Source organism: Balaenoptera borealis (assembly GCF_965194805.1).
Source record: "Balaenoptera borealis genome assembly, chromosome: 14".
Classification (NCBI taxonomy): domain Eukaryota; kingdom Metazoa; phylum Chordata; class Mammalia; order Artiodactyla; family Balaenopteridae; genus Balaenoptera; species Balaenoptera borealis.
The window spans coordinates 76876771-76897003 of record NC_138875.1 but is presented as its reverse complement, the minus strand read 5'-3'; the positions used below and the strand labels follow the sequence as shown (position 1 = coordinate 76897003).

At 54.9% G+C, this 20233-nt stretch overlaps 2 protein-coding genes across 5 annotated transcripts in view; one reads left to right on the top strand and one right to left on the bottom strand.

Annotated features, from left to right (window-relative positions):
* The first annotated feature begins 3782 nt into the window (after window positions 1–3782).
* On the top strand, window positions 3783–13711 carry SDS (serine dehydratase). 2 transcript variants are annotated; one of them, XM_082355746.1, is made up of 8 exons: window positions 3783–3932; window positions 7399–7553; window positions 7850–7889; window positions 8112–8248; window positions 8347–8438; window positions 9197–9424; window positions 10226–10350; window positions 11070–13711. In XM_082355746.1, the coding sequence occupies exons 2-8, from the start codon at window positions 7401–7403 to the stop codon at window positions 11276–11278; spliced, it is 984 nt and encodes a 327-aa protein (XP_082211872.1). In that variant the 5' UTR covers window positions 3783–3932; window positions 7399–7400; the 3' UTR covers window positions 11279–13711. The 2 variants fall into 2 exon arrangements, with proteins under 2 accessions (XP_082211872.1, XP_082211871.1); XM_082355745.1 differs by having other exon boundaries at window positions 3784–3932; window positions 8109–8248.
* A 937-nt stretch (window positions 13712–14648) lies between these two features.
* Window positions 14649–20233, bottom strand: part of PLBD2 (phospholipase B domain containing 2) — a 28009-nt gene continuing 22424 nt past the window's right edge. The window contains exons 7-12 of one of the 3 annotated variants that reach the window (XM_082355725.1): window positions 18390–18550; window positions 17697–17792; window positions 17361–17432; window positions 16542–16697; window positions 15741–15903; window positions 14649–15637 (exon numbers count right to left, since the gene is read on the bottom strand). In XM_082355725.1, the coding sequence (XP_082211851.1) occupies window positions 15470–15637; window positions 15741–15903; window positions 16542–16697; window positions 17361–17432; window positions 17697–17792; window positions 18390–18550 (816 nt within the window). In that variant the 3' untranslated portion in view covers window positions 14649–15469. The remainder of the gene's footprint in view (window positions 15638–15740; window positions 15904–16541; window positions 16698–17360; window positions 17433–17696; window positions 17793–18389; window positions 18551–20233) is intronic. The other 2 variants (XM_082355726.1, XM_082355727.1) reach the window with 2 other exon arrangements.

Sequence of the window (20233 nt, the reverse complement as noted above, 5' to 3'; positions counted from 1 at the left end):
GCAGCGGTAGTTTAATGGGGAGTTTGCCTGCTGGGAACTAGGGGCCTGCTGGGGTCTCAGTTCTTGGCTGGCCCCGGAACACGAGGTTGCCAGGCGTGTGACGGCAGCAGGTAGGAGAGAGCCGCTGGTGCGGTGATGAGCAGGAAGGGAAGGACACGGGCTGTTGGCCTGTGAACCTAGGCAAGAATGACCAGCCGACACAGTCCAGACCAAGGTCCATGGGCCCAGCTCGGTCCTGTGCGGCTGGTCAGTGGAACAGACCTGCAGGTGTGGCTCTCGTCACTCTAGGACTGGCTTCAGGACAGATCCTGCTGATGCGCCCAGGGCACCGCCCTCAGTTCTCCAGGAGAGCGCGCCGGAGTGGAGCCAGGGGGGTGTGCCCGACTCAGCACTGCGGCCACGCATGTCCAGTCTGCTGGCAAGGGCAGTGGGGAGCCGGGGGAAGTCATGGCCTTGCGAATGTCCTCTGATGAAAAAGAACGTGCAGGCTTAACTTTGGCGTGGAACACTGGTGTGTTGAAAAGCAGTTCTGTGTGCTGTTCCCCCTTGGTGTGGCTCAGCAGTGCTGAGGCAGCAGGCGTGACACAGAAGTGTGAGCGGAGACCGTCTGCAATCCCCGAACTCCAGGGAAACTAGAGGTGACAGCCAGCCTAGTGAAGAGGACAGGAGTTGGGGGCGATGGCGATGGCCCCTTTTCTAAGGGCCTTAATCCTGGCTCCAGCTGGGTGGTCAGGGAAGCTACAAGGTCTTCTGGGCGAGCAGAGCCCACAGTCCTGAGCTGTTCTTCGCTGTGTTTGCTCATCTCCCCCCATCCAAGGGGAGAAATCTAGATGAGGTTTAAGAATTAGTGCTTTAAGAATGTGGATCTCATAGTTGAAACCTCGGAACACGTGTTTTCAACACAAGATGTTAAAGTGAACGGAAGGATTCAACACCTTTTCAAGGAGGGTGCCTCTATGTGGGCAGAACTAGAGAATAAATGGGTCTTGAATTTAAAAAAAAATTTAAATAAATAAATAATAAATAACAATAAAAAGGAACGAAGCACTGACACATGCTACAATGTGGTTGAACCCTGAAGACAGAATACTCAGTGAAAGAAGCCAGACACAAAAGGCCACATAGTATATGATCCCATTTATATGAAATGTCCAGAATAGAAGAATCCATAAAGACAGAAAGCAGACTGGTGGTTGCCAGGGGCTGGAGGGAGGGGGGGAAAGGAGCAGTGATTGTTATTGGGTAGGGGGTTTCTTTGTGCGATGATGAAAATGTTCTAAAGCTGATACTCTGTAAACGGGTGAATTGTACGCCTTGTGAATTATATCTCAATAAAGTTACTTTTTTTTTTTTTTTTTCTTTGGCTGCACTGTGCAGTATGGTATGCGGAATCTTAGTTCCCCGACCAGGGATAGAACCCATGCCCCCTGCATTGGAAGCATGGGAAGTCCCAGTAAAGTTCCTTTTTTTTTTTAATGCCCAGACAGGATATCAAAAACGATATATATTTTGTCTTTTTCTCTCTTGTTGGTTCTTATATGATTGATTTTCTTAATCTGGTGTTTTTCAAATCACAGCCATGATCCATTCTTGTCGAAATAAATGGAACAATACATAGAGGTCAAAAGAAAGAATTAATCGTCTTGTTTCCACCACTTGCAGCTTCCCATCACCAAGTCAGGGTGCTGCTCCACTGGAATGGAGCTGAATCCAGCACTTAAAATAGCTGCCTTCCTCATGTGGAGGTAGCATCAAAAGCCTAAATCTGGGACTTCTGACTGTGACCAGGCTGGGCCAGATGCCCTCCCTGACCCCCACCTCCAACCCCTCCATCAGCCTTGTATCCACGAAGGACTCAGAATTCCTGACTTTGCATTTGACGACTAAAAAATGTCACTCGTCACCTGGTTCTACAAGAATGAAGTCGCTAGCCACTGCAATCTCTGACCTTCAACACACGCTGCCCAAAAGGAGTTCAGGGCTGCGATCAGGAGTGAGGCACTCTGTGCTCTGGGAAAACTGGCAGAACAGGCCTTCAGACAGTTGGATATTTTCAGGAAAAATTTTTAGGAACCCAATTTCTTGTATCTTCTCATACCTAGAAAAGCACTAAAATCATTAACGGAGATGTCTGCTCCTGGCGACTAGCAGCAACGTTGTACCGAGATGTTTGCTGGATTGCATGTACCCCCTTCACCAAATCTTATATGTACTGACCTCCCCCCTCCCCACCTCTTTGGAGCAGCTCCTTAGAGCGATCTGAGAGGATGTCTCCCCGCCCCCCCGCAGGGCTACTGTCCTCAGTAAGTTCCCAAATAAAACTGAAACTCACAGCTCTCACCTTGTGAGGTTTTATTTCAGTCGACTCATTTCATCCCTGCCTTCCTGGGTGACCTTGGGCAGTTTTACTTCATCTCTGAGCCTGTTCCCTTACCGGTGACGTGAGATTCAAAATGCCCACTCACCTAGTTATCTGAGGGTTAAGTGAAAACCCACATAGGAAACACTTGACATGGAATCAGGCACAAGCAGATACTCGGGCAAAGTGAGCGCCAGCTGTATACACTCAGATGCACCCCGGGAGGCTGCGGCTACGCGTGAGCTTCCTGATGCCCACATCCCTTCAGCTCTGCCACCCTGGATCCCCAACACACACCTGTGGATGTCCCACTAGGAAGGGGGGCTCGGGATGGCCTGTGGAAAGTCAGAGGGGGCCAGCAAGAGGGGACAGCTTGTCGCATGGAGGGGGATGGTTGTGTGGGCTGTTTGTGCCCTCTCTGCCCTCTGTCTCATCGATATTCTCGTCCTGGCCAGTTGGACAAGAAACCTTTGTTGAAGGGGCCAGGGAGAAAGCCGACCGTGTGTGTGTGTGTGTGTGTGTGTGTGTGTGTGTGTGTGTGTGTGTGCGTGCGCGCGCGCGCGCGCGCATGCGCACCACCCCTGTGGGGATACAGACCCCTGCAGACAGCCAGCGACAGATCCGAGGCTTGGCATGGGGCAGGGAGGCAAGACCTTCCACTTCTGTGATGATGAAGATGACGGTGAGGATGATGGTGATGGCTGCCAGCACTTACTGAACACTCACACTCAATTCCATACATACATACGTTATCATGTCATCTAATCCTAGGAGGGAGGTACCATTATCATCCCCATTTTACAGATGAGCAGGGTCCCCAGGAGGCAAAGTGACTTGCCTAGGGCCACGCAGCCCAGTAAATGGCAGAGCCAGGATTTGAACCCTGACCCTCCTGGGTCTTACCCGTAAGGCTGTCTGCCCCTTTAGGACAAAGGAGTCATAAAGGATGACAGGGGACGGCAATTTAAAAAACTGTGTTTAGATTGCAGTTTTGGGAGTCAGACTGCTGCGTTCAAGTGCCAGCTCATCCCTCTTACTGTGTGCCTCAGTTTCCCTTTCTGTAAGATGGGGATAATTATAGTATCCACTTCCTCCACTGTTTGTTTCTTGGGTGCCTACTAAGTGCCAAGCACGCACTAGCGACTTTAAGTGCTTTATCGCACACCCTCCTCCAGCAGCCTCCTAAAAGCCCTAGGGAAGTAGGTGTTTGTCCTCATTTGCAAGTGAGGTTGTGGGTGGGGAAGGGGAGGTGGCCAGCGGGACTGGAAAAATGACAGAAGCAGCTGCCAGAAAGGCGCAGCTAGCTGCCGGTTCCCCTCCTGGAAGCCCCCGGCCTTGGGCCAGGGGGCGGGGCCTGGCGGGGGTGTGGCCTGTCCTGGGGCCCCATTGGCTGCCCGGAGGCGCCCGGGGGCATAAAGCCGGGACCCGTTAGCCCCGGGACAATTCTGAAGACACTCTCTACCTGTTCGGCACTTCATCTGTCCGTGGGCCGTCTACCCATCTAGACCATCTCCGATCTATCCCTCCCTTGCTCGCACGCTTTGTCCAGCCGCCAGCTCATCGCCTTTGCCCGGTAAGCGGCCCCATCCATCCTCAGCTCCATCCCTGCGACTGGAGTGCCTGCGGCCAGCCTGGGTTTTCCCAGGGGAAGAGGGGGAGGTAGAGTCAGTTGAGCATAAAAACCCATGCTTTGAAGCCAGACTGTCTGGGTTCACTGCCAGCTCTGGGCCTCAGTTTCCTCATCTGTAAAGTGGGGGTAATAATAACAGAACCTTCCTCTTAAGGTTGTTGTGAGGGTGAAATGAGATAGTGCACTTAAAGTGTTCAGTCCGTGTGTAATAATAGTTCATTTTTATTGAGCTCTTACTGTGAGTCACGTGAGACTGTAACTTCTGACCGCTGGGTGACAGGTAGGCAGACTGCAGCTTCCCGCGCCCTCTCCCTCCTCCGCTCCTGGCTCAGCCTACTTTTTTGAAGTCTTACCTTCCTTAGCAGGTGGGAATGGCTGCGCAGTGCAGTTTACAGATGCCCCCTTTCCACAGGGCACTGTGCTGGAGGGACCCTGCCCCCTCACCTGAGGGCATCCGATGGCACAATGGGAGACGGGTTGGGGGGGGTGTTCCAAATCCACCTGAAAGGGGTGGGTGCCTCCCCCCGCCCCAACCAGGAGGGCTCCCTGAGGCCAGGACTTGGCTCCCTGCATAAGACCTGCATAAGACCTTAAGGTCCAGTCAGCCAGAACAGGAGTGCCATTGTTTGAGGAATAACCTCCAGGAGCTAAAAGTTAATTCAAACAGATGTGGGGATGCCCCTGTTTTGGAGTGCCTCCTGTCTCTGACTTTTATTCAGCAGATCTAGGGGAGAGGTGGTGTGTGTTTGGGCCCCCCAACCCAGGCCCTGAATGTCAGTTAATTCAGACAGACATGGGAGGCCCATATTTGGGGGGTGCTAAGGCTGCTGGGGTGGTCAGGAACGCCATCCCCCACTTTTCTTCCAAGCCAGGCATATCTGGACCATTCCGGGAGGGGGGATGCCTGGGCCAGGAGTAGCCAGCTCCAGGGGCTGGACCAGTGGAGTCACTGGAAATGTAGTGGGGGGATGGGCGAGGGTAGCCACCCTTGCCTGGCTTTCTGGGGTCGGGGGGAGGGGAGGAGCAGATAGGCTGTTCAACCACCCGCTGATCAATTCTGGCTCCGATCAAGTTGGGGAGAATCAGTTTCCCCTGTGACTCAGCAGGAGAGGCAGGATGGAAAGCCTGCATGTGTATGCGGGGGTGTGGTCAGACTCTGGGCCACCTTAGTTTCTCAGTCACCCAGAATCCGTGCAGACAGGGAAGCCTGAGCCACACCCATGTGTCCTGGAGAGAGCCTGGCTCTGGGCCTAGACTGCCTGGTTCAAATCCTGTCTCCCCGACTTGGGAATTCTCTGGCAGTCCAGTGGTTAGGATTCCACGCTTTCACAGCCGTAGGCACAGGTTCATTCCCTGGTTGGGGAACTAAGATCCCACAAGCCACGCGGCATGGCCAAAAATAAAAAATAAAAATCCTGCCTCCCCTACTCCTTAGTTGTGTGACCTTGGGCAAGTCAATACTCCAGTCTCTATTGCTGTGTGACAAACTGCCCCAAGGTGAGTGACTGAAAACAACAGTAGACATTCTTTACCTGTCATGACTCTGGGGCTTGATTGGACTCAGCCAGGTACTTCCCACTTGGGTCTCACTTGGGGGCTGCAGTGTGATGACGGTAGCTGGGCTAGATTCATCCCTAAGTCAGACCCCATGTCTGGCCATCAGCTGGAATCTCAGCTGGAACTGTCGGGCAGGGCACCTACCTGTGGCCTCCGCGTGCGGCCTGGGCTTGCGCCCATCATGGAGTCTGGGTTAGGACAGGGAGCTTACCAACCAGGTGGAAGCTGGGTCACCTTACATGGACCAGCCTTGAGAGCCACGCTGGGCTAGAGCCACACACTAGAAATCAGGACTTTCTTTTCCTTTGGAGAGGCCATAGTTAAATGTTCACCAGCACATCACTGCTTGGAGGTCACATAGTGTCACTTCCACTGCAGCCACAGCGCCCCTCCCGCCCCCAACCCAGTTCAAGAGGAGGAAGCATAGACCCTACCCCGCCTCCCATCTAGAAAAGCGTCAGTGTCGCATCATAAGAGGTACACGTGGTCAACCTGTAAAACAGAGTCCGTTTCCTCACCAGGAGAACTGGAGAATAATGACACCTCCTAGGACTGTTAAAAGGGTTAAGTGAGTTAATATCTGTAAAACTGAAGACAGTGCCTGGCACATGGTAATCACTTTAGAAGTGATTATTAAATAATATAATAATTATTATAAAAAATAACAATAATAAAAAGCTTCCCCTAACTGGGTACAGGGCTTTCCGAAGGTTAGTTTTTTTAAAATGCATATTTTGGACTTCCCTGGTGGCGCAGTGGTTAAGAATCCACCTGCCAATGCAGGGGACACGGGTTCGAGCCCTGGTCCGGGAAGATCCCACACGCCACAGAGCAACTAAGCCTGTGCGCCACAACTACTGAGCCTGCGCTCTAGAGCCCGCGAGCCACAACTACTGAGCCCACGTGCCCTAGAGCCCGTGCTCCGCAACAAGAGAAGCCACTACAACGAGTAGCCCCACGCGCCACAATGAAGAGTAGCCCTGGCTCCCTGCAACTAGAGAAAGCCCACATGCAGCAACAAAGACCCAATGCAGCCAAAATTAAATAAATAAATAATTTTTAAAATAAAAATTTTTTTAAATGCATATTTAAATAAGTAATATATACGCACATGGCAAAACATTCAAATTGTACATAAGGGGATGCCGAGTGCCAGTTCTCCTCAGAGGCCCCCACCCTGACTGGTTTCTTATGTGTTTCCTGAGATGTTCTGTGTACATGGGATCATGTGGATTGTGTGTGTGTGCGTGTGTCCCTGCATTTTTTGCACAGACTAGACCTGATATCCCGCCCCTATTTCAGCCACTTAGCCATCTTGTGGCTCATTCTGAATCAGTACCTGCAAATCTATTTCCACCTCGTGCTCTTCAAAAGCTACAAAGTCTGGATATTATTTCTTTTTTTTTTTTTTTTCTTTTTCGCCACGCCATGCAGCTTGTGGGATCTTAGTTCCCCGACCAGGGATTGAACTCAGGCCCTCGACAGTGAGAGCGAGGAGTACTAACCCCTGGACCGCCAGGGAATTCCCTGGATGTTATTTCTGATGTTTGTAGCTTCCCAGCATAGCTTATGTGTGTCTTGGGGTGGGCAAGGTGGGGGGGGCAGATGACCCTTATGCCCATTTTACAGATGAGATAGCTGAGGCTGAAGGGAGATTCCTTGTCCCATGTCAAGTAGGTGGCCGAGTTGAGAGTTGAACTCAGGTCTCCATGTTGCTATAATCTGGGCCTTGTCCTTGGCCTCCTGGGAAGTTAGGGACAGGGTCCCTCCCAGCCACACTGCCTACTGAATGGCAGCAGCTGCCACCAGGGCCAGCTCCCCTGACCCTCTGGGTTTCCTTCCTTTCTCCCAGCAATGATGTCAGGCGAACCCCTGCACGTGAAGACCCCCGTCCGTGACAGCATGACCCTGTCCAAAGTGGCTGGCACCACCGTCTATCTCAAGATGGACAGTGCCCAGCCCTCCGGCTCCTTCAAGATCCGGGGCATCGGACACCTCTGCAAGACGGTACAGCACGGGCTCTGCACCATCCGGGAGAGCGCGGCAGGTCCTCCTTCTGGACAGGCCAGGCCCAGTGCGGTGTGAAATCCTAGGAGCTACAGGCTAGGCCCTGCAACCTCCCCGCAGTGCCTGAGCACCCACCATTAACGCCTCCTCTGGTTAGGGGGTGCCAGTCCAGAGGGTCCCCTTGTGGACTGATCCCAGAGCCATCAGTGGCCTGCCTCTCCTTCACCCTTCCCTGAGCCAGTCTCTTTGGGGAGGGAAGATGTACGGCCTGATCCCCTCCCTCTTTGTCTCTACAGTGGGCTGAGCGAGGCTGTGAACATTTTGTCTGTTCCTCGGGTAAGTGGCCTGCATGCCTCCTCCTGTCCTCCGCTGTGTGTCCTGGGGCCAGGGGCTCCACCTCTCTGGGCCCTGGTTTCCCCAGCAATGAGCCGTGGCAAATATCTGCAGAAGTCCCAATTTAGAATTCCAGCTGGAGGCCAGCGGTCACCCAGGGAGGGTTCAGAGCCTGGAGGTCAGGGAGTCCCACTAACACTATCCGCCCCCGACCCCTGGCAGCAGGCAACGCAGGCATGGCAGCTGCCTATGCGGCCAGGAAGCTGGGCATCCCCGCCACGATCGTCGTGCCCAGCACCACGCCTGCCCTCACCATCCAGCGGCTCAAGAATGAGGGCGCCATGGTCAAGGTGGTGGGTGAGGTGAGTGCCAACCTGGGGCAGGGGCCACGGAGGGCACCTGGTAGCAGGGCCAGGTCCCCCAGCCCCTCACCCCTCCCGCCTCCTCTGTGATCTTGCAGACATTGGATGAGGCTGTCAGGGTGGCCAAGGCCCTGCCAAAAAACAACTCAGGCTGGATCTACGTCCCTCCCTTTGACGACCCCCTCATCTGGTACGTGGAGCCCAGGGTCACCCGGGGTGGGTAGTGACCACCCCGCTACGCCACTGAGTAGACACCTGCCATGAAGCACACCATCACACACAGCGGTGTACACGTGTGTGCACATCACCATGTAGAAGCACACACACAGGCATGGCAGCTGGTGCCCGCACACACGTGCACCAAGGCCCATTCTCCTTGACCATGAGCGAACACGTGGGCTCAGATACACAGGTGTGTGTGATTGGGTCCCCGGGCATCAGACCCCGAGACAAAGATTTCAGGGGAAGCAGTTGACTTGGGAAGTGATTCATTAGAGGAGTGAGGAGGGAAGCCAATAAAGAGCACTGATGGGCCAGTGACCGCTGTGGGCAGCTGGAGCTTAATCCCTCGGGGGCTCCTGGAAGCCAGCGTGGAACATGAACCAGAGTTACCGCACCTGCAGAAGGTGATACTGGGGCATCTGTGCATCAGCTCCCGTAATTGTTAATCCCCATAGTTGGTTGGGGGCTGCTCCCAGGGCGTTTCATCTCCTGGCACCGCCAGCTGCCACAGTCATAGTGCTCCAGTGGCCAGAGAAAGCCCTCAGGTAGAGATGCAGATGCTGGCAGCTGGAAATCAGGGTGGAGTCGGGGACGAGGGGACCAGCCCCGAGGCCCATCAGCCGCCTGGGATGAGGGCAAATACAGAGGGTAAGTGGCATCTTCAGGACTGCCTGGGGTCTCCAGGAAGCCCAGCCCTGACCTGCCCCGCCTCCCCACCTCCTCCAGGGAAGGCCACTCTTCTATCGTGAAGGAGCTGAAGGAGACGATGAGCACAAAGCCGGGGGCCATCGTGCTGGCGGTGGGGGGTGGAGGCCTGCTGTGCGGAGTGGCCCAGGGGCTGGTGGAGGTGGGCTGGGGGGACGTGCCCATCATCACCATGGAGACCATCGGAGCCAACAGCTTCCACGCTTCCACCAAGGCCGGCAAGCTTGTCACCCTGCCCCAGATTACCAGGTAAGTAGGCAGGGGTGCTGCCACTATGTTCCGCGAGCGTTGGGGAGCTCCCCCCTCGGTGCTGGCTGTGAGGCAGATCCTGATGCCAGTCCCATTTTATAGGTGAAGAAACTGAGGCTTTGGTCACTTGCCCAGAGTCACACAGCCAGTGAGTGGTATGGCTGGGACCAAACCCAAGTCTGTGTGACTCTGTACCATGAACATCACACTTCCTTGCATGAAAAGTCTAATATTAATCATTAATTGGTGTCCTCTGTGGCAGGGTTTTACACACCTCACTAATTTACCAACCATTTACTGAGCCCCTAATATGTGCAAGACACTGGCTGATCCTGGGGAGACAGTGGTGAATAAACACAGCTCCTGCTCCCAAGGAGTTCTTATCCCAGCCCCAAACCTTTGACAGATGGTGTTTGATTAGGATTAGGTTTGGCCACATTATACAGGAGCCCAAAATAACAATGGTTTAAACAAAATTGAACTTTATTTCCTCTCATATATAAAAAAAAATCTGGAGGTAGGCAGTCCAGGGGCAACTCCACGAAGCCAGGGGCCCAGGATCCTTGAGTTTGTTCTCCATAATCCTTATCATGTAGACTTATGGCCCAAAATAGCTGCTTAAGTGCCCGCTATCACACCCATACTCCACCTAGCAGGAAGAAGTCAGGGCAGAAGCTATGCCCCCTCCCTTTAAAGACACGATATTTCCATTTACCTCTCATTGGCCAGAAGGTAGTCACGTGGTCTGCCTCCCTCCTCTCTCCTATCTCTTCCCCCCCTTCTCCATCCTTGCCTCTCCAGTGTTGCCAAAGCCCTGGGCGTGACCACTGTGACAGCACAGGCTATGAAGGTGTTTCAGGAACACCCCATTTTCTCTGAAGTTGTCTCGGACCAGGAGGCTGTGGCCGCTGTTGAGAAGTTTGTGGGTATGTGCCAAGTCCTTTCAAGACCCAACCTGCTGATTCAGGACCTAAGTGGCTGTCCACTTGGCGTGCCAAGGGCTCCCATTCACAGTTCTGTCTCCCGTCCCTCCCTGGAATTTCCCATTAATGGAAGTTAATGCAATGTGGTGGTAAAAATAGAAAGACCAAAGGGACAAATGAAGAAGTAAGTCTGATAACATAACAGCAAGGAAAAATAACGGAGTATCTAAAATGTTGGCTCTGAGTTTCCTGGTAGCCAGTGTAAGAAAAGGAAATTATGGGCCTCAGTGTTGGATTCAGAGGTGAGTCTGTAACTAAGTTGGACTCTTACTGGGTTCATCCTGGGACAGGCATGACAAACATACACACACACACACACACACACACACACACTTAAGCTGCCACTTAATTCTCCTACACTCACAGTTAGTTTGGCTAATCAACCCTGGCACTCTTGCTCAGATGATTCCTCAGAATCCTCCACACGGTGCTCAGGAAATTACAATCATTTTATCAGTGTTAGCACTGACGATGAAACTCCGCCCTGGCTCAGACCTTGGAAGTCCAATGTAGGGTAATGGTGGCGGGGTGGGGTTGGTCCAGGACAAGAGTCTGTGCCCAGGGCTGAGAGCTGATTGGCTCATGCTTTACCAGTGGCCCAGCTCTTCCCTTGCACCCTGCGCAACTCTGGCTCTACCCTCACCATCCCCCTCCTCTGGCAGATGACGAGAAGATCCTGGTGGAGCCCGCCTGTGGGGCAGCCCTGGCTGCCATCTACAGCAACGTGGTTCAGAAGCTGCAAGGAGAGGGGAAGCTCTGCACCCCACTGTCCTCCCTCGTGGTCATCGTTTGTGGGGGCAGCAACATCAGCCTGGCCCAGCTGCCGGCGCTCAAGAAACAGCTGGGCATGAAGAGCGGGCTGCCCCAGTGAGGACGCCTCCCCCTACCCGGGAGACCCCTGGAAGGGCTGGAGTTTCATCCAGTGACTTGTTGTTAAATATTATTCTTGTGTCTGCTGGGAGCCTGTGGCCCGGGCCAGCCGGTAACCTCATTCTCACGCGAACACTGTGCGGAGGGCCCGGAAGGGAAGCAACGGCAAGGCTGTGAACTGAACTCTTTGGTATCTGGGTGACTGCTCGGTGGTCCCTCCCCGCGCCCCGCTCTTATCCACCCCTGCTAGGGTGGCAACCGCCCACATGGAATAGACCTGGTACCCAGAGCAGGGTGGGCAGGAGGGACAGCAGCGGGGCCTCAAGATGAGATGTCCCCGACCCAGGCTTTCTCCCTGGGAAGGTGGACAGGGCCACAGTCCAGGGTGGAAGAACCGTCTCGTCTCTCCTCGCAGAAAGCCCAAAGTCCATCCTTACTCACTTTTCTAATGTGCAAACTTTCACTGAAGAAGAAAAGCATTATTTATTGAAATGAAGCTCCTTTGAGTTTCTCCATCATGGCTGTCTCCCTCCCTCGCTCCCTTCCACCCCACCGTGCCTGCTGTCGCCCCCAGCTCTCAGCACTGAGCACCGTTCCATCCTCCCCCCCACCCCCACCCCTGGGAACCCTGGGCTCCCACTTGGAGGCCAGGATCCCAACTCCTGCTGGGCTTGTGTGCCGGGAGGGGGCATCCCTGCATGGCAGGGAGAAGGCGAGGGGGAGCTGTGCTGAACACGAGGGGTTTGGGATGGGATGCGGGCCTCCAGTGGAGGCCGAAGAGTCCAACCTCATTCTGATCGGAAGTCCTTCCTGATAACAGAATGATTTTATCACAGAACCACTGGGAGCGGAGTAGTGAGCCCCCCATTCGTGGGGGTGTGTAAACTGACACTGGACACCCATCTCTGGTCAACGTCAAGCAAACCCTCTCAAACACAAACCCTCTCTTCCAAGGACAGCACGTTACTGAAGCCAGCCGATAAACCAGACAGAAGAGGAACTGCCGGGGCTGTCTGGAGGTCCTGAAGGGAGCCCCCCATAGCCACTCAAGAACACCCCTGCACTACCTATAGCAGCCCCTGGGGCACTAGTGGATCCCCAAATTCAAAGTGAAGTTTGAGAACCAACCTAACCCTTCGGGATACCACACAGATCCACGTGGGCTTGCGGTCCCCCACCCACCTTGACCAAGAGCAGGTGCTGTGAAATTCAGGGAAAACCCATCCCAGCGACAGGCCTACGTGCTGATTTCCAGCCAGGAGGGACAGCACATGTACTTTAAAAACCCAGGAGAGAGGACAGCAGGAAAGGGCAGGCAGGGATGGGAAATCATCAGCCCCTTGGCCTCAGAATTGTTCCCAGGGGGACAGGGCCTAAAACGGCATTCAGTTCAGGGAAACCTGCCCAGAACAGGAGTCTCCAGCTTCCACTGTCCCGCCTGAATCAGGCACAAAACCCCCGAAGAAGGGAGGCAGACATCTCTGCCCACTAAAGGAGGAGCCGCTGTGGGCCAGGGCCGACCAGCTGGCCAGACCCTTATCCTGCAGGGGAGGGCAGAAGTCACAGATGAGCCTGCGGCTGCCATCTTGAAGCTGAGGATTGTGGGAAACTCCCAGTGCAAAGATGCTGAGGGAGACTGCCTTTCAGGCTGCCCCTGCAAAGGTGGGTCCTGCCTTTACTGGATCAGCTGAAGCTCCAGTGGGGGACCATCTGCATGACCCCCTCCATTCTCTGTTCAGTCACCTTAGCTTCACACCTACCCTTAACTCCTGAAAAGCAGAAAGAGGGACCAGAATCATTCTAGGGAAGAGACAAGAGTTGCCCCTTCCTACAGAGTGGCCCTGTTTGAGTTCTACCAGCCTGAGCCTCTGATTGCTCATCTGCCAAATGGGTCTCATAAAAGCCTCAGCCTCAAGAGTGATTGGGAAGATCCAGTGGCTGGCGCACAGTGGTGGGGGGTGGTGACCTTTGTTCTGCTGGGGCCTGCGCCATCACAAGGAGATGGGGAGGGAGAGCTGTGTCCCATGGGAGAGTCTGCAGACCTGGGGCCCCGTCCTAGTTCGGAAGGGCCCAAGACTTGAGATTTCAGGCACGTCACTTCCCTTCTCCAAGTCTGCATCCTCATCTTTTAACTACATGTGAACATCCCGGCCTACCCCACCTAACAGGGCTGTTGTGAGCTCAAGAGACCTGGGAAAGACAACACTCTTAAGGGAGCTGGGAAATGTACCGGCAGAAAAGTTAATTTTTAGAACCACAAGTTGTCAATTCCCAGATAACAAGAATTGTAAAGCTATGGTGAGAAACAGCAAACTTCCCTGGCGGTCCAATGGTTAAGACTCCACGCTTCCACTGCAGGGGGCACAGGTTAGATCCCTGGACAGGGAACTAAGACCCCACAAGCCACACAGCGAGGCCAAAAAAAAAAAAGAAATAGCAAATCCATCCCCAGCCCTCAACTGTGCTTTAGTTTCTCCAGAGCATTTACCAGCATCTTACACACTGTATGTCTATTTTCACTACCTATCTACCTCCCCAATGTAAACGTCACAAGAGCAGGGATTTTTTTTTTGGGGGGGGGGGATACCTGTTGTTTTGAGGTATCCCCAGGACCTTATAACAGTGCCTGGCATGTTCTAAGCATTCGATAAATTCTCGCTAATGAATGAACGTTGAGTGTGTGAAGCCCCGTGTGGGCTACGTCACAGCCACCTTTGCAGCAAATCCTCACCCTCCCCCCACCAAACGTGCACACACATGCGCGGGGAAATGCTGCTCACATGGTTACCTATTTTACAGATGAGGTAACCGAGGCTCAGAGAGATTAAGTCCCATAACTAGTAAGAGGTGGAGACAGGATTCAAGCCCAGGCCTCGGACTCCCAGGTTGTGTGCTTTCCTCTCCCTAAGCACACCGCATTGTGCGAGTCTCCACTGTAGGCTTTGGGTAAGATCAGGTGGGGAGGGACTCTGTGTTGTGTTGATCTGTCCCCCACCTCAACCCCCAGTAGGATTTGGGAAGGTCTTGGTGGTTAAGAGAGCCCTAGAACAGGACCCAGAACAAAGTAGGTGTTCAATAAACATATGGATAGAAGGATGGTCGGATAGATATGGATGGATGGATGAATGGGTAGATGGGTCAGTACCTGGATGACGGATGGATGGATGGATGATTGGAAAATGGACGGATGGATGGATGGATGACTGTGCAGATGGACAAGGGGTGGGTGGGTTGGCAGGTGAATGAATGTACAGATGGACAGACAGAAGGATGGACAGGAGATGCATAGGTGAATGGTCAGAACCCGAACCTGAGAAGAGAGAGGGCGCCGACCCAGCCTTCCCCACTGCCCCAAGAAGCACAGCACAGGGGCCATGGCCTCTCTTTTTAATGGCAGCACAGCCTGCGATTTGGTTCCTGCAGCAGGGGACCTGTGGGCACTGCCCTGAGGCCAGGGGCAGGCCTCGGTTTGGGGGGGCACGGGCCGAGGCTGGAGCAGGGGGCTGACACTCCTGCCTGCCCCCGGAGAGAGAAGGACACTCGCGCCCTTCCAGCCACAAGTGGCCAGAAACTTTGGTTCTTGTTTGGTTTCAAGTTTCTGTCCTCAAGGAGGCTCTCCAGGAGGAGAAACAGGGGAGCTACTTCCCGACGGAGCAGAGTGGGGCTGGGGTCGGGGGTTGGGAGGAGAGATGCCAACCGGAGGCAACGCCCGGGTCTCGCGGGCTGAAGCTCCAGAGCCGCCGGCAGGAACAGCACTGGGAAGCAGGCACTGGAACAGGCCTCTCCTGCCGGCCCCCCTAGGGGCCCCGGAACCCGGTCCCAGGATCCGGCTCCCGCCCTCAGGAAGGGGCGGCACGAGGAGGGGGCCCAAGGCTGGAAGAGAGAGAAAAGCAGGGAGAGAGAGAGAGACGCAGAGAGACGCAGAGAGACGCAGAGGGAGACGGGGATGGCATCACCCACTTAGGGGGACAGAGTCAGTCCTGGGTCCCATCGGGTTCCGTTCCCCACACAGGAGGCCACCCAGACGAGAGTGAACCTGGCCGACCCAGGTCCCCAACGTGGGCACAGCGCGGGGGGCAATGCTCACACGGGGGACCGGGGCGGGGGGACAGCCAGGAGGGCAGGGTGGCAGCCAGTCGGGTGGCCCCGCTGGGGTCAGCAGGGGCAGACGCAGCAGAGCAGAGATGGAGCCTCAGTCCCACCAGACCTCAATGGGTGAGAACTTCCAGAGGTCGGGCTGGCCCATGTGCAGCAGGCTGCTGAAGGGCGAGGTGCTCCACTGGAATGGGGGCAGCTGGTCCCACGTGGGGCCGCTGGCCGCCAGGAGACGCAGGGCCTTGGCCAGTGCCGTGCTGGTCACCTGGGGGTAGAGGGGAGGGCAGGTCGTTGAGTTGTCCCCACCTGCGAGGCTCTGCTGCTCCCCGCCCCAACTTTGACCCCATCCACAGCCCCAAGCCCGGCACCTTCACATCGATGCCCCCATGGGAGCGCTGGTGCAGGGCCTGGAAGGGGTAGGAGCCATTGGCTGGGTTGAGGTCAGAGCGGGCCGAGATGGCATTCTCCCCGTTGGGCTTGGGGTTGCAAGCTTTGCACAATGACAGGGGGTCATGCAGGAAGTCGTTGTACCTGGATGCGGAAAGAGAGAAGACATCAGTGGTGCGGGGAGCGGGGGAGGCCAGACTGCTAGCGGCAGCCCCTCACCCAGCCGCCTGCTTGCAACGTGCCCGGCTCCCTCCCGCCGCCTGGGCTTCAGTCACCACCTCCCCCTTCAGCTGGTCACTCCACAGGCCTCACTCAGCCTCGGCTCTGCCATCCCTCCCTCCCTCCGGGAATCCCGCTGGGCCCCCATCCCAGGCCAGGCTAGAGACCCCGTTTTGTCCCTTCATAGCATTTCCTGGAGCTCAGACTCCAGGACCATTTCCTGGTCCTAGTTACACGTCCACATCGGTGTGAATACGGGATGGATTTCTGCATCCCCCAAAGGACAGGGTGCTCCCCAAGGACAGTGGGGACACGTTCTGTGCCTGTTTCCCAGTGCCAAGCACGGAGCCCAGCACAGGGCGGTCACTCCACAGCTGTTCGTCATCCTCACCCATGACATGAGGACAGCAAGAGGGCTCAGCTGAGCGCTGCCTCGGTCCTGCTGTCCTGGCTGCTACACAGTTGCACCACCCCCCTGCCGCCCCCCCGGGCTTGTTGGGAGGTTGAAATGAGTTACAATAAAGCCCCACCACATGACTCTGGGCTCATGGTCCCTCGCGTACCTCATAAGCCGGATCATGGAGTTCAGGTCGTGTACCAGCGACTGGTTCCGCCGGAAGATCTGGGCCCGGGGGCTCCCGTCGTAGGAGAACCAGTCCCCAAAGTGGGCCACCAGGGCCGGCAGCCCACTGGTGTTGAACACAGACTCAAAGGACCTGCTGGGAACGAGGATGGTCACTCACGAACCCCACTGACTTCACCCGGCCGTGACCGTGGCCAGGGAGGTGAAGGGGGTGGTCGTGCCAGGACATTAACACCAACAACCACGACAGTCGGGATAGCAATAACCATGTCTTTTGTTTGTGCTGTGGGGTGGCTTGGTGGGGTGGCCAAGTTAGGGCTCTGGGGTCCAAGAGGCACGGGTTCAAATTCTGACTTCACTGTTGGCCACCTATGGAACCTTGGGAGAGTTAGGTACTTTCTCAAGGCCTCAGTTTCATCATCTGTGAAATGGGAATAGGAGCCGTGGCTACCACGCACGGTGGCTGCACGGATCAAAGGGGATAACCCAGGTAAAGCACAGTGAGGGTCAAGAGGTGCTGGCTGTGTAGCCCAGTTAAAGCAGCTCCAGCTGGAGAGCCACGGCAGGGGTCGGCACCTGAGCCAGGCCGCCTCCTACCACCCTGCGGTGGGTGGGTGCAGACTGGGAGGCCGAACGGATGCCGACCTCACAACTGTACCCTAAAACCATCAGGGCTTTCCTGGAGGAAAAGGGGGTAGGGTGGGTTTCTTTGTGGAGTTAAAGAATCACCTGGGAAGCACCCCTCCCCAGCACGGAGAGCTGAGCAAAGGGTCGGGAATACCAGGAAGGGGGGACATACGGGATATTGTAGCTGGCCCAGTAGGTCTTCTGGTAGAGTTCCGAGGTCCTGTCGGCCACCACCACCATGCCCCTGCGACCGGGAAGGGACACGGGGCAGGAGTGGTGAGAAAGGGGGCTCTTGTGGGCGCTGCCCTGCTCAAGGACCCTCAATGGCTCCCCACTGCCTGGGGCTAGATTATGTCCCCAATCTTTAGCCCCAATCAGGAGCTGCCTTCTCCTCCAGGATTGCCTTCCTGATGTTTCCCCTCCCGCACACGATTCAGCTAGCTGCCTCCAGGCCTCTGCCTCGGCAGTTCCCTCTGCTGGAATGCCCTGCCCCTTTCCGGGTACTCACGGGAGCTGCTCCAGAATGGTGAGCACCCTTCTCCCAGGGCTGGGCCCGCCGGGGACAAATGCCTTGTAGTCCACGATCATCCACTGGTTGTTGTACCTGCCGTGCCCAAGGAAGGAGGGCTGAACAGACCCTGTGGTCACTGCCCCAGCCTCCCCCTGCCCCCAGGGCCACACACAGTCAGGAATCATGGGGCCGGGGTGGTCTGGGCGCGTCCGGCCATCCGACCGTCACCCGGACGCTGCAGCTTGAGCAGGCGTCCTCAGACTTTTCTCTCATCGTGCTGCTTACCTGCTCCAGAAGAGTCTATGGCTCCCTAGTGCTTACTGGAACAAAGGTCAATTCTGCGCAATGTTCTAAGACCCTGCCCTATCCAGTTCCCATGTCTCTGGCTCATGGGGCCCCCATCCACCCATGTCCATCTCCTCGGATGGCCCTCTCCACTGTCCCCAGAGCTCTCAAGTTCCAAGTGTCTTCCTGTCCTCCCTCTGGGAGCCTTTCCCTGGGTGGAGGAGCCTGCAAGAGGGGGGCAAATCCTTTCCTTCCCCGTGCCTCAGTTTCCCCACGTATAAAACAAGGAGAGGACTCTGCAGAGGGTGTGGGGGGTGTGGCCCTGGTGCCACGTCAGGTCTCCCAGGGTCTGAGCATTAGTGGGGAGGTTGGGTGGGATCGCCGCAGTGCCAGAAGCCCACTCACGTGCCACTGTTGAACCTCTTGAAGATATCGGCCCAGGAGTCCCCGTCCAAGGCCAGGCGATTGGCCACAACATTTCGCATCCACTCCAGCACACAGCCCTCAGGCTGCACGTACTTCCACAGGGCCGAGTTCCGGTTGCCGATGGTGGTCTCCAGGGCCACCTGTGGGAGAGCCGAGGGGGCGCTGCACGAAAGGGCCCCCTAACTCACAGCCGGGGCGTGGTGCCACCAAGTGGCAGCGTTGCATCAATCGTGGTTCAAATTTGTTGACTAGTTTTTTAAAACTTCATGTCCTGGCTTAGGTGCATGTTCCTCACTAGTTCTTTGGATGAGCATTGAGGGGGGGTCATGATCAAGATCATGCATCCACCTTTGCCCTGGGGAACAGCCCCTAAGAGAGCCCAGGGTGCCGCTCCTACGGGACCCACTCCCCCTACCAAGTGGGTCAACTCTTTCCCCAGAGAGACATAGCATCCCATCTCTACCCCTTCCCTGCAGTTCCGCAGGGAAAGCTGGGAGGCTTGGAGTTGGTAGCCTGGTGGACTGCTACAGTCTCCATGAACTCTTACAGCCCTCCGGGGGAAAACACAGCACGGCTATTAAGCCCCCTTCTTCTTGAAAGGTAAACTGAGGCCTGGAGAAGCTAAAAGACTTGCCAAAAGGTCATGGCCGCTACGTGGCTGGGCCAAGATTTGATCCTCAGATTTCCAACTCTTAAATCGGGGCTTGCTCCCCTACAGCAGGATATTAGCATGCTTCTTCCTTTTTTATACGAAGCTGGAAAACAACTACGAGATAGCAGTAGCCATCAATACGATGTTTCAAAGAGGAATCTGCAAAGCAAGCCTCTCAATAGCGATGCCCAGGTAGGAAGAGCTTCTCTACTCCCTCCACACTGTACCCTCCTCATCCCTCTAGTGTCCCACGTCATCGCCAGGATTCAGACCCGCATGGCCTCAGAAGCCCTGGAGGGCAGTTTCCTCTCTCTGCGCCAGGGGCTGTTCTCAACCTGGGACAGTGCTCAGGGAGTCTGCAGACTTGGGCGGGGAAACATTACATCTTTATTTCCACTAATGTCAAACCGAAGTGCAGCATCTCCTTCCATTGCTAATGAGGTGACACATGACAGTGTTATTAGCCGTACCTGAGATCGTCACCAACAGAAATCACAGATGTTTTCCCACCATAGGACAGGATTGCACACATCTCAAGATATCGTTTACGCTCCTCATACATCTAAATTATGGCAGGTAGCCCACCTGCAACTGGAGTTTCTTTCTTTCTTTTTTTGGCCACACCTTGTGGCATGAGGGATCTTAGTTCCCCGACCAGGGATCGAACCCGTGCCCCCTGCCTTGGGAGCACGGAATCTTAACCACTGGACCACCAGTGAAGTCCCTGGAGTTTCTTATTTAACGTGCTAATAAAGCAGCACATACAGGCTGACCCGAGAGATACTGCAGGTTCTGTTCCGGACCACTGCAATAAAGCGAACACCACAAGAAAGCAAGTCCCATGGATTTTTTGATTTCCCAGTGCATATAAGAGTTATGTTTCCACTATACTATAGTCTATTAAGTGTGCAATAGTATTATGTCTTAAAAACCAATGTACATACCTTAATTTAAAAATAGAAAAAAAAATACAAAAACAAAAAACCAATTACAATAGTCACATCAAAGATCACTGACCACAGATGACCATAATGAATATAATAATAATGAAAACCTTAAAATATTGTGAGAATTACCAGAATGTGACACAGAGACACAAAATGAGCAAATGTTGTTAGAAAAATGGCTCTGACAGACTTGCCCGATGCAGGGTTGTTACAAACCCTCAATT

Coding starts and splice junctions, on each gene's coding strand:
- SDS (XM_082355745.1), top strand. CDS start 7,401: ATGATGTCAGGCGAACCCCTGCACGTGAAGACCCCCGTCCGTGACAGC. Junction 7,554..7,849: donor TCGGACACCTCTGCAAGACG/GTACAGCACGGG, acceptor TTGTCTCTACAG/TGGGCTGAGCGAGGCTGTGA. Junction 8,249..8,346: donor TGGTCAAGGTGGTGGGTGAG/GTGAGTGCCAAC, acceptor GTGATCTTGCAG/ACATTGGATGAGGCTGTCAG.